The sequence below is a fragment of the Pagrus pagrus genome, assembly GCF_965226575.1.
Source record: "Pagrus pagrus genome assembly, chromosome: 11".
In the NCBI taxonomy this organism is placed as follows: domain Eukaryota; kingdom Metazoa; phylum Chordata; class Actinopteri; order Spariformes; family Sparidae; genus Pagrus; species Pagrus pagrus.
The window spans coordinates 724968-740466 of NC_140195.1; the positions used below are offsets into that span (position 1 = coordinate 724968).

At 45.6% G+C, this 15499-nt stretch overlaps 2 protein-coding genes across 7 annotated transcripts in view; both read left to right on the forward strand.

The window, feature by feature from the left end:
- The window catches only part of otud5a (OTU deubiquitinase 5a), an 18760-nt gene extending 9790 nt beyond the window's left edge, over window positions 1–8970 (forward strand). For all 6 annotated transcript variants that reach the window (XM_084367105.1, XM_084367104.1, XM_084367107.1 and 3 more), the window contains 7 exons: window positions 2587–2651; window positions 2729–2885; window positions 2976–3124; window positions 3287–3472; window positions 3718–3922; window positions 4281–4352; window positions 6799–8970. In XM_084367105.1, coding sequence (XP_084223231.1) covers window positions 2587–2651; window positions 2729–2885; window positions 2976–3124; window positions 3287–3472; window positions 3718–3922; window positions 4281–4352; window positions 6799–6932 — 968 coding nt within the window. In that variant the 3' untranslated portion in view covers window positions 6933–8970. The remainder of the gene's footprint in view (window positions 1–2586; window positions 2652–2728; window positions 2886–2975; window positions 3125–3286; window positions 3473–3717; window positions 3923–4280; window positions 4353–6798) is intronic.
- Window positions 8971–10304: 1334 nt separating this feature from the next.
- Window positions 10305–15043, forward strand: pim2 (Pim-2 proto-oncogene, serine/threonine kinase). The gene is made up of 7 exons (XM_084367324.1): window positions 10305–10769; window positions 11456–11556; window positions 11648–11698; window positions 12526–12734; window positions 12820–12989; window positions 13108–13284; window positions 13389–15043. The coding sequence occupies exons 1-7, from the start codon at window positions 10682–10684 to the stop codon at window positions 13547–13549; spliced, it is 957 nt and encodes a 318-aa protein (XP_084223450.1). The 5' UTR covers window positions 10305–10681; the 3' UTR covers window positions 13550–15043.
- Window positions 15044–15499: the final 456 nt, after the last annotated feature.

Sequence of the window (15499 nt, forward strand, 5' to 3'; positions counted from 1 at the left end):
CTTGTCTCCTCTCCTCTCCTTGTCTTCTCTCCTTGTCTCCTCTCCTTGTCTCCTCTCCTTGTCTTCTCTCCTTGTCTTCTCTCCTTGTCTCCTCTCCTCTCCTTGTCTTCTCTCCTTGTCTCCTCTCCTTGTCTTCTCTCCTTGTCTACTCTCCTTGTCTCCTCTCCTTGTCTCCTCTCCTCTTCTTGTCTCCTCTCCTTGCCTCCTCTCCTCTCCTTGTCTCCTCTCCTCTCCTTGTCTCCTCTCCTTGTCTCCTCTCCTTGCCTCCTCTCCTCTCCTTGTCTCCTCTCCTTGTCTCCTCTCCTTGCCTCCTCTCCTCTCCTTGTCTCCTCTCCTCTCCTTGTCTCCTCTCCTTGTCTCCTCTTCTTGTCTCCTCTCCTCTCCTTGTCTCCTCTCCTTGCCTCCTCTCCTTGTCTCCTCTCCTTGTCTCCTCTTCTTGTCTCCTCTCCTCTCCTTGTCTCCTCTCCTTGTCTCCTCTCCTCTCCTTGTCTCCTCTCCTTGTCTCCTCTCCTTGTCTCCTCTCCTCTCCTTGTCTCCTCTTCTTGTCTCCTCTCCTTGTCTCCTCTCCTCTCCTTGTCTCCTCTCCTTGTCTCCTCTCTTCTTTGAACCACGGTGAACCACAGTACCCAGAATGCTTTGCAGTGAGCAGGCCGCTGCTGGTGGTCAGGGTGGGGTCAGGCTGTGAGTGTCAGATAAAAACGTTATCGACATCACTTGTATAAGGCAGTTCTCAGGCCCCGCCCCTTTCCTAGAATACTGTCCAGGCTGACCAATCAGAGCGCTGGCCGTGGTTTCCTGTGTGTGTGTGTGTGTGTGTGTGTGTGTGTGTGTGTGTGTGGTTTATTATTAATTCTGCAGAAGTCTATCTGGGTCGTTTCTCAGCAGCGACAGTTTCTGTCACCTCCTCTCTGCTTCTGTATCCGAGTACTTTACTGAACTCAAGTAAATGTACTTAGTTACATTCCACCCTGCGTCCATCATGTCGCCGTGGTTTCTGTTCGTCTCCTGATACTCATTGATTTTAGGTTATCTGCTCACACGCTCCTGTCACAGTTCATTATGTGTGTGTGTGTGGAGCTCAGCCAATCACTGTGAAGCTGCTACACACCACCTGTGTGTCTGTTAGTGTGATGTTTTACACTCAGGACACAAAACAACACAACCAGCACCAACAACACACGACAAAACACTTCATTACAATTTACATAAAATAATAAGTTTTATTTCTCAGATAATTTGATGAAGCAGGACTGGAGTGAGACATCTCAACACACACACACCCACACACACGCACGCACGCACGCATGCACGCACGCACGCACGCACGCACACACACACACACACACACACACACACAGGGATATTCCCTCCATTTCTGATACACACCTGCTGCTGCTCAACTGTTTGTGTTAGTTTTGTTATGAGTGTCCCTGTGTGTGTGTGTGTGTGTGTGTGTGTGTGTGTGTGTGTGTGTGTGTGTCTGTGTGTGTGTGTCTGTGTGTGTGTGTGTGTGTGTGTGTGTGTGTGTGTGTGTGTGTGTGTGCTGCTGAGCTTCTGACTGATGAACTGCGTGTGTGGTTCATCAGTCAGAAGCTACACAACTACACACCCAGAAACACACACACACACACACACACACACACACTGCTGATGAGAAAAAGGAAGTTGTCGGGGAGATTCTGAGAATCGCCGTGGTGACGGCCCATGTGACTTGCTGGAAAACAAACCAAACGCTCATTTGCATACCACGGTGTGTGTGTGTGTGTGTGTGTGTGTGTGTGTGTGTGTGTGTGTGTGTGTGTGTGTGTGTGTGTGTGTGTGTGTGTGTGTGTGTGTGTGTGTGTGTGTGTGTGTGTGTGTGTGTGTGTGTGTGTGTAGCTGGCCAATCCATGGAAATCTGATGAATGATGTCAGGATTCGATTCAGAGTTGATTTGAGAGTCAATCTGAAGCTAAAGGCTATGGCGGGTTAGCTTAGCTTAGCATACAGACTGTAACCAAAGGGAAACAGCTAGCATGGCCACATGTAAAGCTCTCTGACGGACCACAGTTCCACAGGAAGTTCTGTTCGGTTTCGTCTCTCCGTCGCTGTTTTTGACAGTTTTCCCTCAGATGAGGCGTTCAGGTGTGTGTGGGACAGACCGGCGTGAATCATCTTTTCTATGAGCTGTATTTGCATCGACGCGTCACGTCATCACTGTCAGACAGCATGTCTGGTTACTATGACGACCAGAGATTTACATGTTTATTCTCCTGTTTTAATACATCTGACAGAAATATGAAAATGTAGTTGATTTGAATGTCGTCTTGTTTTTTTTCCTATGTGAGAAAACTTTATTAAAAATGTAAAGCAACAATATGTGGTAGCTTCTACTTTGTCAAGAAACAGAGAGGGACGTAATAAACTTTATTTATATCGCAGGAGTGAACAGGATGAAACTTCCTTTAAATCAGTCAATTCTGAGGAAACACACAAAAACAAACGGGATGACGCTCACGCTGGGTCACACAGTGTCATCACCACTGTCACGCGTTCACACCGCTTCTTAGTTTAACATCTAACCCCACCTCTCTCTCTGTGTCCCAGCTGATCAGGTGTATGGGGATCAGGACATGCATGAAGTGGTCAGGAAACACTGTATGGATTACCTGGTGAGTCAGCTGCTGATCATTAAAGCTGCAGTCTGTCCGTCCTCCGTCTCTGCTAACAAAGTTGTTTTTCCTTCCAGATGAAGAACGCCGACTATTTCTCCAACTACGTGACAGAGGACTTCACCACATACATCAACAGGAAGAGGAAAAACAATTGCCATGGCAACCACATCGAGATGCAGGCCATGGCTGAGATGTACAACAGACCGGTGGAGGTGTACCAGTACAGCACAGGTGAGTCCGTCCGGCCAATAACAACCTCCACATCTGCCGTCATCAGCCAATCAAACCTGACCCCGCTTCCTCCTCCTCCTCCTGCCACAGAGCCAATCAACACGTTCCATGGCATCCACCAGAACAACGACGAGCCAATCAGAGTGAGCTACCACCGCAACATCCACTACAACTCTGTGGTGAACCCCAACAAGGCGACGATCGGGGTCGGACTGGGACTGCCCGCCTTCAAACCCGGGGTAACAAACCAGACAGAGAGAGAGTGTGTGTGTGTGTGTGTGTGTGTGTGTGTGTGTGTGTGTGAGTGTGCGTGTGCGTGTGCGTGCGTGAGTGTGTGAGTGTGTGTGTGTGTGTGTGTGTGTGTGTGTGTGTGAAGTCACTGACGGTGGATCTCCCCCCAGTACGCAGAGCAGTCTCTGATGAAGTCGGCCATCAAGACGTCGGAGGAGTCGTGGATCGAGCAGCAGATGTTGGAGGACAAGAAGAGAGCGACGGACTGGGAGGCGACCAACGAGGCCATCGAGGAGCAGGTGGCCCGAGAGTCCTACCTGCAGTGGCTGCAGGACCAGGAGAAACAGGCCAGACAGGTACGAGGGGGGAGGCGGGGCTTACAGAGCAGCTCCACCTGTGAGCAGCAGACTGATAGTGTAAAATTGGTGGACTGCTCCTTTAGTTTCACTTGGACCTGAAAGCTTTTTAACATCTAAGTGTCCGTGATAAGAGACTGACACATGTCCTCTGTCCCTGAGTGTAGGACATGATCATATATAACCAGGACAAACATGTTGTCGTCACCGTCCAAACTAAATCTTTACCATCTTCTCCCTTTAAGCCCCGTAAGGCCAGCGCCACCTGCAGCTCGGCGACGGCGGCGGCTTCCAGCGGACTGGACGACTGGAGTGCCCGGTCGCCGCGGCAACGTGACTCCGACCCCTCCCACTCCGACCTCACGACTGCCCCGTCGACCAACAACAAGCCCCCCTCCCCCGCCGGAGCCGCCCTCATCCTGAGTAAACCCCCCTCCCCCTGCGCACCAGGTAACACACACACACACACACACACACACACACACACACACACAAGACAGAACAGGAAACAGGAGAGGATACAACAAGAGTCAAATTAAAGCATTAGCATTAGCATTAGCACAGCTAGCTAATTGTTCAGAAGCTGATTCACTCAAACAGCTGATAAAACTAAACATGTTGTAACATCGTGAGGAAAACTTACATGTTGACTGTCGACCCGAATCCAGAACTGACCGTGTGTGTGTGTGTGTGTGTGTGTGTGTGTGTGTGTGTGTGTGTGTGTGTGTGTGTGTGTGTGTGTGTGTGTGTGTGTGTGTGTGTGTGTGTGTGTGTGTGTGTGTGTGTGTGTGTGTGTGCGTGTGTGTAGGTCCCAGTAATCAGAGTCGTCATCATTTGGAGTACAGAGCCATCATGCAGGAGATGTCGCCTACAGCGTTTGGTAAGAAACTGTTTCTAAAACTAAACTGTGTCCAGAGAGCAGCAGGACACAACTCTCCACCTGCTGCACACACCTGGACCACACACTCCACACACTCCACACACTCCACACACACACTGCTGTTGTCTCGTGCTGTAATCACATGTTCAGGGATGTTCGGCACTGTGACGATCGTCAGAGTCGTCTCTCGGACAGAGAGGCTGATGTTTGTGTTCTCGGCTCCTGAATCATTTTTCTCGCTGTAGTTTCGGTGGTTGCCACCGTTACACAGCAAGCTGCAGCTGAAGAGGTTAGCCATCATGGCTGCAGCTCGCTGCCTGAAAACAGCTGGACAGTAACTGCTGCTGCTCACCACAGTGTAGTGATGTTACTGCTCAGACTGCTTGTCAGCTCGTTCAGGTGGTGAACTACAGTCACAGCTGCTGTTGTTGACCTCGCCGGCCACAGGGGGCAACAATGAGCCCATTCGCTCAAGAAACAAAACTGGAAAAGCTGCATAAAGATGAAATTTATGTTCTTATAAGTGTTTTGGATCAGTGTGCTGAGAGACTTCAGTGATGGAGTCTAATGATGTGTTCACAACAGATTACTTTGCTGTACATTAGCCGTAAGCTAACGAGCAACAGCACACACTTCAACCTCTGAGTGAAGTCAGCACTCAGCAGAGACTCTGGTTCTGGTTCTGTCTCCTCTCTGTAACGTTACGTTCATGAAGTCCATTTCCCCTCCAGCTCCAGTCAGCAGTCAACAGTACAGAGCCTGGAGGTCACCTCCGGACCCTGCTGCAGTCAGGCTGATCACCAGGAGTGAAGATAAATCACCTTTCTTAAGTTACAAAGTAATCTCTGAGCTCTGCTCGCGTCGCTGAACAGCTGCTACCAGATACTTTTACTGCTGCTACTGTGTTTATGACCCCAGGTACTGCAGTACTGCAGTACTGCAGGTACTCTCACTGCTCATGAAGCCGTCAGTCAGTTTCTGTTGTTTACAGTAAAACCTCAACAGGAAGCAGCCAAGCAGCGCAGTGTGTGTGTGTGTGTGTGTGTGTGTGTGTGTGTGTGTGTGTGTGTGTGTGTGTGTGTGTGTGTGTGTGTGTGTGTGTGTGTGTGTGTGTGTGTGTGTGTGTGTGTGTGTGTGTGTGTGTGTGTGTCACCCAGAGAAAACATACTTGCAGTTTGTGTATCTGTTGAGTTTAATCAGATGTTTACGGCTCATGTCTGTGAACGCTGCAGTGTTTCTGTGTTATCAGAGAACAGAACAGAACCAAGATGTTCTGTTCTGTTTCATCACTTTATTCATTAAATTGTGTTTCTTGACATATAATCACGAGTTGTTACTCAGATCTAACTGGAGTCCTGTGACATGTTTGAGTTGAGAGCTGACTGGCAGGTGAAGACAAACACTTCAGGTCCAGAAGTCCTGATGAAGCCGGTGTCGAGCTGCAGCGGTTAATCACTTAGTTGTCAACTAGTAAATGAATCTTGAATCAGTTTGAGATTTTTTAATAAATAAAAAGTGTCAGTTTGTTAAATGTGAATATTTCTGGTTTCTGGTGTGACGGTGAACTGAACATCTGTGAGTTGCGTTAGAGGAGTGATGTTGTTGGTTAACACTCAACCTGCTGGTCATCAGTGTGTAGCATGTTAGCATGTTAGCATGCTAATGGTACGTGGCTGTAGACTCCAGTACTCAGTGTTGTAAAAAGTATCCGGCTCGAGTCAAAGTAAAGAAATCGTGCTGAACCTCACCCAAACAAATAGCACTCGAGTATTTGATATTAAATGTATTTAAGTATCAAAAGTACAAGTAAAAGTAAATTGCACCAATCAGATTATCAGAATCAGTGTTTTTTAATCTGATTGATGATCAAATAAATGAATTTTAAATGTGCCGTCAGGCTCTGATGCAGCAAGTAATCTGTAATCTGTAGAGTAACTTACTGGACTCCAGAATGGTGACGAGTGGAAGTAAAGTAACAGTACAAGTAACTTAAAACTGCACTGATGTAAAGTACTTGAGTAAATGTACTGCACTTGGTTACAATGAGTCTATACTCAGTACGCCAACACACTATGTAAGATTCAATCCATTAGTACACGAGGTGCAAAATATTACACTGGGCTAAATATCCCACAATGCACTGCAGTAGTGAAGACAATGTGTCCCAACGTTTAAACTGTGAACTCTTCAGAAAGTCTCTGCTGACGTCAGCGTGGCTCTTTCTCCTGGTCTTTGTCTCCTATGGATGATGTCAGCGAGGAGGGTGTGAGTGATGACAGATAATAAACCAGAGTCCATCGTACAGCGGCGGCTGTCGTCATGGAGACAAGACGCACATGCAGAGTTTCTTCTCTCAGAGCAGACCGACAGTAAAACATGTTACTGTTGATTAGAGAAAACTTCTTCATCCTTCTCCTCCTCTACATTCACCTGATGTGTGTTTCAGGTCTGACGGACTGGGAGGACGATGAGATTCTGGCGTCGGTGCTGGCCGTCTCTCAGCAGGAGTACCTGGACAGCATGAAACACCAGAGCGCCGCCATGCATCGAGAGAGAGAGCCGTCACCCGACAGCAGCTGATAGGCGGCTGACACACAAAAACACAACGATGACCTTTGACCTCCCCTCACCCCTCTCCCGCCCTCCACCACCCTGCCCCCTCCCCCCGCCTCTGACCCACAGAAGGAGACCGACCCGGGAAAAAATAAACCATCAGACACAGAAATGCACACTTGTTTTTTTCTCCAGACGTTTCAACTCATCCGCTCATCGCTCTCTTCATTCTGTCGTCTCCTCCTCCTCCCTCCTTGTTCCCTTCCCTCCTCTCCTCTCTGTCTCATCTCCTCCACCACCCTCCTTCCAACCAGTACCGATCCAGCATCGCCCAACACCTCCTTCCATTTTCTGGTTTCAGATGGAGCTCAGTATTAATGCTGACGTGGCACAGTCGCAATTTCATTTTCTGGTATTTGAACATTGGGCAGCTTTCAACAGGCGACACTGATGAGACTCATCATCACTTTACTTTTTAATATTTATCTTTAGGTGGCAACAAACCTCCTTCTGTTTGTAGCAGGATGTTAGCTCTGCGGCTATCAGGGCCATTGGTTTCAGTGAGGAATGCTAATCAGAACAGTGTCCTGTAGGCTATGAAGTCTTACCTTGTTTTAAAGCTAGTTCCCTTTAGCACTGCTAACAAGCAGCATTACAGCCGTAGCTTGGCTACCTGTAGCGACATTTGTTCCTGCTCATTCTTACTTTCTCATGACTTCCACTGGCAGCCATTTTGTGCGGGGAACTAGAAATCTAAATTAAACGGTCTCATGCTAATCAGAATCAAAAGAGACGACCAGTGACCGGTCGGAAAAGTTAGCATGCTCGCTAAAGAGCACGCTATCACCTGAAGTCTTACTATATTTTTAAGCTAGTTCCTTTTAACAATGCTAACAAAGCTGTGTTGCTGTTAGCTGAGCTGTCATAGCAAAATTGTTTCCCCATTGTATCTCCCACCGGCAGCCATTTTGTTTGAGGAATGCTGGTCCCATGCTAATCAGAACTGAAAAAGCCAGCCACGCTGAAGGGACTGTATCAGTGTCCTGTCGGTAAAGTTGCGTGCTCTGTACAGAGCAAGCTCTCACATGAAGTCTTCCTGTGTTCTCAAGCTAGTCCACAGGCTAACAACATGTGATGCTCTTAGCTGCAGATTGCAAACTTGTTTTCCCGTCATGTTTAACCTTCTCTCAGCGCCCGCCAGGTGACGACAGCTAATAGAAATTGAACGAGACAACCATCCTAAGTGTGCTGTATATCAGTGTCCTGTAGGCTAAGCTAGCATGCTGTTTAAAGAGGAAACTAGGAGGTGTAAAGCCACTTCCTGCTAACAAGCCACGTTTCTGTTATCTTAGTTTCTGCTGGATGAATAGTTTAGCCCTGATTCTTACATCTCCCATAGCTCCCACTGGCAGCCATTTTGTATGAAGAATGCTTATTATAATTGAAAAGACTGCCAGTCTGTGACAGAAAGGCAGTGTTAGCATGCTCAGTAGCGAGCAGGCTAACACCTTATCATGTTTTAAAGCTAGTTCTTGCGGTCTTCAGGTTCCTAACACCGCTAACAAGCTGCTTCACAGTTAGCTTAGCGGCCATTAGTGAGATCATGTCCCCCATCATCTTCACAGCTCCCACTGGCAGCCATTTTGTGTCGACCAACATACATTTACTTTCCACCGTTATCTGAGAAACAAAATGCCTCTTCACAGCTGGCAAAGACTCCACGGCCTGTAACTCCTCCTCTCTCCCTTTTGTCTTCCTCTTCCTCTTCCTCCGCCTCACCACCATTACCTCCATGATCATCATCATCATCATCATCATCATCATCATCATCAGACTTATTTAGCTGCATGTTTAATTGACCACGACCAATATCATCATAGAGAAAAAGCGACAAATAAGAAAAGGAGAGAAAAAAAAAGAGAATTGTCATACTTATCCTCTTAATGATTGATTATTGTTGTTATTATTAATATTATAAGTTTGTTTTATTTTATTTTCTTGTTTGGGATGAAAAGATCTTTTTTTTCTTGGAATAAAAAGAGGAAAATGTTTCTGAAAAAACAAACGTTTGGGGGATTTATTTCTTTTCTGCACACGAACACACTGAACATCTTTAATTTCTTCTGTCTCAGAGCGTCTCAGAGCGTCTTCCTTCCTGCTCTTGTCTGCTCTTCCTCCTCTCTCTGTCTCTTTCATCCATTCAGTCTTTTTCTGTCTTCCATCTTAATAAACGTGATATATGAACACAGAACCAGTGTAAAACAATATCATGTCAAGTTCAGTACAGAGAGTTCATGTGAGCACTCAGTCGTAGGAAGAAGCAAAGAGGAAAAGGCTCCACAGTTAGTTTTCAGTGTGTTTGTGGTCATTTCTGCTCTTTTATTGGACGATATCCAGGAACTGCAGACAGACAGGTGATGCTCTGTGATGACATCAGTGTCCTGAGGCCTCAAGGACGTCAAGATTAAATAAAATAAATTAAATAGTTAAATAGTAGTAATAGTAATGTATCGTTATTATGACAAAATGTGTCCTCGACATTTAAATAATGTGACTGTGTTAAAATGTGTTTGAGCTGCTGTAACATGTTAAAGTTCACATGTAGTTCATTTAGACCGCAGAGTTCACGTCTCATCTGAACTGAATCAATCAATAAAGCATAACAGAGAGAGAGGGAGACAGACTTCACGTTGTGGCGGACCCTGCCACGGTTATGGAAGCTCATTTCTGCCAAAAGAAAAAAAATAAGATGAAAACTAATCTGATGAACTAATATTCCCACTGTAAATCATAATTATGAGATAAAAATATTAATTTATCCAATAATGTAGAATATTATTAATCTCACAGCTATGATTTGGTGTGATGTGATATGGTGTATATATATATATATATACACCATATCACATCACATATATACATATATATATATATATATATATATATATATATATATGTATATACCATATGTATAGTATTTGAACCCAGGCTCAGTCGACATCATGTGTGTTTGTTTGTTTGTTTGTTTGTTTGTTTTACTGACAGATGTTTGAAATGTTTCTGCAGGACCGTAAAAGGAGTCAGTGTGTGTGTGTGTGTGTGTGTGTGTGTGTGTGTGTGAGAGTGTGAGTGTGTGCGCGCGCGTGCGTGTGTGTGTGTGACATTTATTCTGACAGGAAGTGCTCGAACACTTTCATACCAGGAAGTGAGCGCGAGGCGCGCAGAGGAACCGTTGCTTTATTTCGATACAGCTCGCGCTCTGTTAACCTGACCGTGTGTGTGTGTGTGTGTGAGTGTGTGTGTGTGTGTGTGCGTGTGTGTGTGTGTGTGTGTGTGAGTGTGTGTGTGTGTGTGTGTTTGGGGGGAAACCGTCGTCTTTCCCGTCACCAGCGCGCGCTGTTATGAATTCTACGAATTCCTCACGCGGGATTTGAATATTCATGAGTTTAACCGCAGCTTGGATCTGATTGGCGGGACGGTTCAAAACATTGAACCCACGTCTCAGCGCTGATTGGACAGCGAGGCCGACGGGGGCGTGGTCAGACAGAGGGGTATAAATTCAGAACAAAACAGTGTCGTAGAGTAGAAACGGGTCAGAACCGAGTGTGGAGGCTCGAGTCACTGGAGTCACTTTTAACGTTTTAACAGAAGAAATAAGTTAACAAGTATTTTTATATTCGCTGAGTTTGGATTTAAAAGGCGGGAACAGACGGAGCGACTCCAACAGTCTGCAACAGGTTTACAACAGAGGAATTGAGCCAGCAACGCGATGATGGATGTTATCAACTGACCGAACTCTTCAGAACATGTTGCAGAAACGAGCCGCGGAGTTTCACCTGGAGGAGGACGTGACGGGGAAGAACGGTGAGACACGAGCATGACGTAGATTTAATAAAGTGAAGTGAAGAAGTGACTTTCTGATCCGAGCCTGAAGCTAGCTGACACCATCCACACCGCCTGTGTGTGTGCGTGGCTGTGCTCTTTAAGCTAGGCTAACACCAGACTACGCTCAAAAAGTAACGTATTTAAGGTCGCTTGAGTCCTGAGTGATGTTTCACATTTTAAACATAAATAACTTTAAGACACTTTAAAACAGACGTGATGAGACACAGAGCGGCTTTAACATGATTATCGATCTTTGATTTGTGTTCATGTTTTATTATTTGTCAGTTTGGACCTGAGATAACACATAAATATACAATACACACAGGATTTAACTCATCCAGTGATTGTTTCATATGTTGAGTCATACATGTAAAATTAAGTGTTTTATTTAGTCAGATATTCATCAGCTGTGATCATAAACAGAAACTCTCCTCAGTGATCAGAGGAAACATGATGTGTGATATTAAAGTTTGTTTCATTAATGAGTTTTAATGTGAGATGTTTTTGTGAGACTTCATTATAAAATAGATTCTCATGATCAGTGTGGTATAATAGATATAATAGAGATATTTCTCTATCTCTCCTGACCTCGTCATGTTCTGACTCCATGTATCTGTGTTGATCTTGTCTGTGCATTAACATCACTGATCTGTCCTGTGTCTCAGTGAAGGAACCGTTCTGCAGTCAGTACAGCTGTGGTTCTCTGCTCGGCAGCGGTGGTTTCGGGTCGGTGTTTTCAGGCCAGAGGCTCAGTGATGGACTGCAGGTCAGACCACAGACCTTCACCTCCTCCACATCAATCCATCAATCATCAGCTGCTGCTGATATAAACGTGTTTGTCCTTTTTGTCCCTCCAGGTTGCCATCAAACAGATTTCCAGAGACAGAGTTCAGCAGTGGGCCCGACTGGTGAGTCACAGCTTCTTATTGTTGGTGAATTAATTAGTCAGAAAATAGTTTAAATAATCAAACAGTCAAACTAATGAGGAGTGCAGCTCAGCTCTGCCCCCTGCTGGATTCACAGCTGTAATACAGCTGTGGGTGGGGGCTGGCCCCTGGTTCCCACGGAAACCTGTGATGTCACGGTTCAGTAAATGAAGCTGTAGGATTTCCCCTCATTTCTTATTCATCACAACTTTAACTGGGGACCCCCCCCACACACACACACACACACACACACACACACCTGCAGACGATGACTCAGGGCGACAAAAACAAAAAACACCTGGCTGGAGTTTCTGTTCAGTGACTGAAAACACCTGATGAGTCAGGTTCCTGAAAACAGACACGTTCACTTCATATTTATTATTCAGTATTTGAAAACAATCATTGCAGACGAACGAGAGAAATGAACGATGATGTCACAAAACAGGAAAAACATTTAACATGTTTTCTGTTTCTGTGGACGAAACTGAGGCTGACAAGAGAAAATTAAAATCATGTGTTCAGGAGGAAAAGATTGTTATTGTTTAAGTTATTATAAAAAAAAGCTTTTATTGATAACTTTGATTTACAGTTTCTGTTTGAATCATTTCCATGAGGTTCAATATGGTCTGTAAAACTAATAATAATAGTTTTTGTGAGTTTCTTCAAACATGTAGGATCCCTAATTATTCATTATTTGTTATAATCTATCTATCAATCGATCTCAAAGAGTTTTGATGAATTGAATTGTTTCTAGTTTATTTAGTTAAAAGTTGATCTGTGACATGAACTGTTTTCCTCTCTCTCCTCAGCCCGGTGAGGTCAGTCCTGTTCCCATGGAGATCGCTCTGCTGCAGCGGCTGTCGGAGGTCGGAGGTCACGCCGGCGTCGCCCGCATGCTGGACTGGTTCGAGGTGGAGGGGCGGGGCTTCCTGCTGGTGCTGGAGCGACCGCCGCAGTGTCAGGATCTGTTCGACTTCATCACCGAGTCAGGAGCGCTGTCTGAGCGCCTCGCCCTCAGGTCCGCCTCTCTCAGAACCCTCCTCTGTTGGACTCGTTCCTCCCCGTTGGACTCGTTGTGTTAAAGTTCTCTTTGTGTCTTTCAGGTTCTTCCGTCAGATCGTGGAGGCGCTGCGATTTGTTCACGCTCACGGCGTCGTGCACCGTGACATCAAAGACGAGAACATCGTGGTCGACACGAGGACGCTCGAGGTCAAGATCGTCGACTTTGGATCAGGAGCGCCGCTCAAAGAGACGTCGTACAGCGAGTTCGAAGGTACAGAGACCGTCTGCTCCCACGACATTGTGTTCTGTATGTTAATGTTACTGTTGAACAGCCGGATCAATAAAGTTGTTGTTGTTGTTGTCCTCCTCCTCCTCCTCCTCCTCCTCAGGGACTCGGGTCTACAGTCCTCCTGAGTGGATCCTGACTCAGTCCTACGAGGCCGTCTCCCTCACCGTCTGGTCTCTCGGCGTCTTGCTCTTCGACATGGTTTGCGGTGACATCCCGTTTGAGCGTGACGTGGAGATTGTCCAGGCCACGCCCCATTTCACCAGACGGGTCTCTACAGGTGAGCGCAGGCCCCGCCCACCACTCTGCTCCTGTGAGATGTGATTGGCTCTCCACTGTCCCGGCTGTCATGTTTAATTCTGGGCTCTCTCCTTCTCTCCTCAGAATGCCAGGCTCTGATTCGCTGGTGTCTGTCGTACCGGCCCGAGGAGCGTCCGACCCTGGAGGAGATCCTGTCTCACCCCTGGATGGAGGGAGGAGAGATGGGGGAGGAAGGAGGAGACCTGCAGGAGGAGCACAGCTCTCTGCCCAGCCAGTCCCTGTAGACCTGGACATGGAGGACGGACAGTCTCAGTGAACGTCTCTGTGACAGCAGGACGGCAGCAGAGACTGAAGCTCACACTGGATTCATACGACACAGACTGACCTCCTGGTCTCATCCTCCGATCACTGAAGAACTCACTTTCATTTCCTGTTTGTTTGTTATTTATCTGTTTGGTTTGGCAGCCATGTTTGATTTGGGCAGGACGACTTCCTGTTTGGTTATTTATTGATCTGAGTATTTATTTAGTTTTCAAGAAACAACAGGTTCCAGTTCCAGTTTCATCAGGTTCTGTTCTTTAAACACTTAGTTAGACGTTCTGTCCCCTTATTTATTTTCTAAAAACAAGTTGTAACCAGAGAGAACAGAACACAGAACAGAACACAGAGAACAGAACACAGAACAGAACACAGAACAGAACACAGAGAACAGAACACAGAACAGAACACAGAACAGAACACAGAGAACAGAACACAGAACAGAACACAGAACAGAACACAGAACAGAACACAGAGAACAGAACACAGAACAGAACACAGAACAGAACACAGAGAACAGAACACAGAACAGAACACAGAGAACAGAACACAGAGAACAGAACACAGAACAGAACACAGAGAACAGAACACACAGAACAGAACACAGAACAGAACACACAGAACAGAACACAGAACAGAACACAGAACAGTTGAGTGTTGACTCATTGAACATTCAGCTGCGTTCAGGTGCAGATTAGAAACGGGTCATCTGAGCACTGAAACGTTTCCACCTGCGAGGTCATCATCGCCTGAACCTGCAGTGATGACGTCATCGCCTGAACCTGCAGTGATGACGTCATCGCCTGAACCTGCAGTGATAGAACCAAAGATTTAGTTTTGTTTAATGTCAGAAGATGTTGGGACGTGATAAACGGTCCCAGCTGAGACGCTGCGACTGGAGGAGCTGCTGACAGTCGGTGGATTGTTGCTGGTTGTTGAGTCGTCTTCTGTGTTTGTGTTCACGGAGCTTCAGTGTTCAGCTCCATGTTCAGACGACCTCCATTTTGTTTGTCAGTCAGCAGAATGTAAAGTAATAATCCGCCCGCTGTCATTAACTGAGCACGTTCTCCATTTTCCTCAAACCACACAGAACCTGAAGAACAGGGAAATAACCTGTTACATTCCAGCTCATTACATATTAAGTGTCACGGTCCAGTTAGACCGGAGCAGCAGGATCTGCAGCTGTCACAGATCAGATCTCAGGTCAGTGTTTGAGCTCTGACGTCATAAAGTTTGAACACATATTTATTTGTTGTCTGGTTCTGGTTCAGATGTAAACCAGTGGATCTGGTTCATGGTAACGTCTGGATGTGACGCCGCTGTAAATACTTGTGTATTACTCACTGGTTTATGATCCAAGTGGCTCAGTCACTTGTTCCTGTTTATTTACATTAAATAAGAATTTATGGATCGAGAGAAAAAAGATCCGACGTTTGAATAAAACAGTTTTTGTCACTTCATCCTGATTCTGTCTGTTATATTTATATTTATATTTATATTTATATATTTAACAGGAAGTAACATCATCACAATGTTACAGAACAAGACGGAGTTTATGAATAACAGCATGTTTTAAATAAACCTGAAGACAAAACAGAAAAACCTTCTACACAAAATGGATTTAAATTCCTTCAACAGACAAAAAACTTCATATTTAATATTCAGTGTAAACTGAACGAGCACATTAATCTACAGCATCACGTGAAGATGATATTAAACTAAACTGGCTCCATGTTCCCAAATTAATAAAAGTAAATATGTCATTAGCTGCTGCTCGTATCTGTGAAGACGACGTTTGTTTTTATCTTCCAAAACAAAAATGATGAATTGTGTTGATTCTGTCTCCAGACAAACGTTTCTGACAAGAAAAGAAAGAATCATGAAACCTGAAATCTTTAAAACTCGTCAAAGAAATC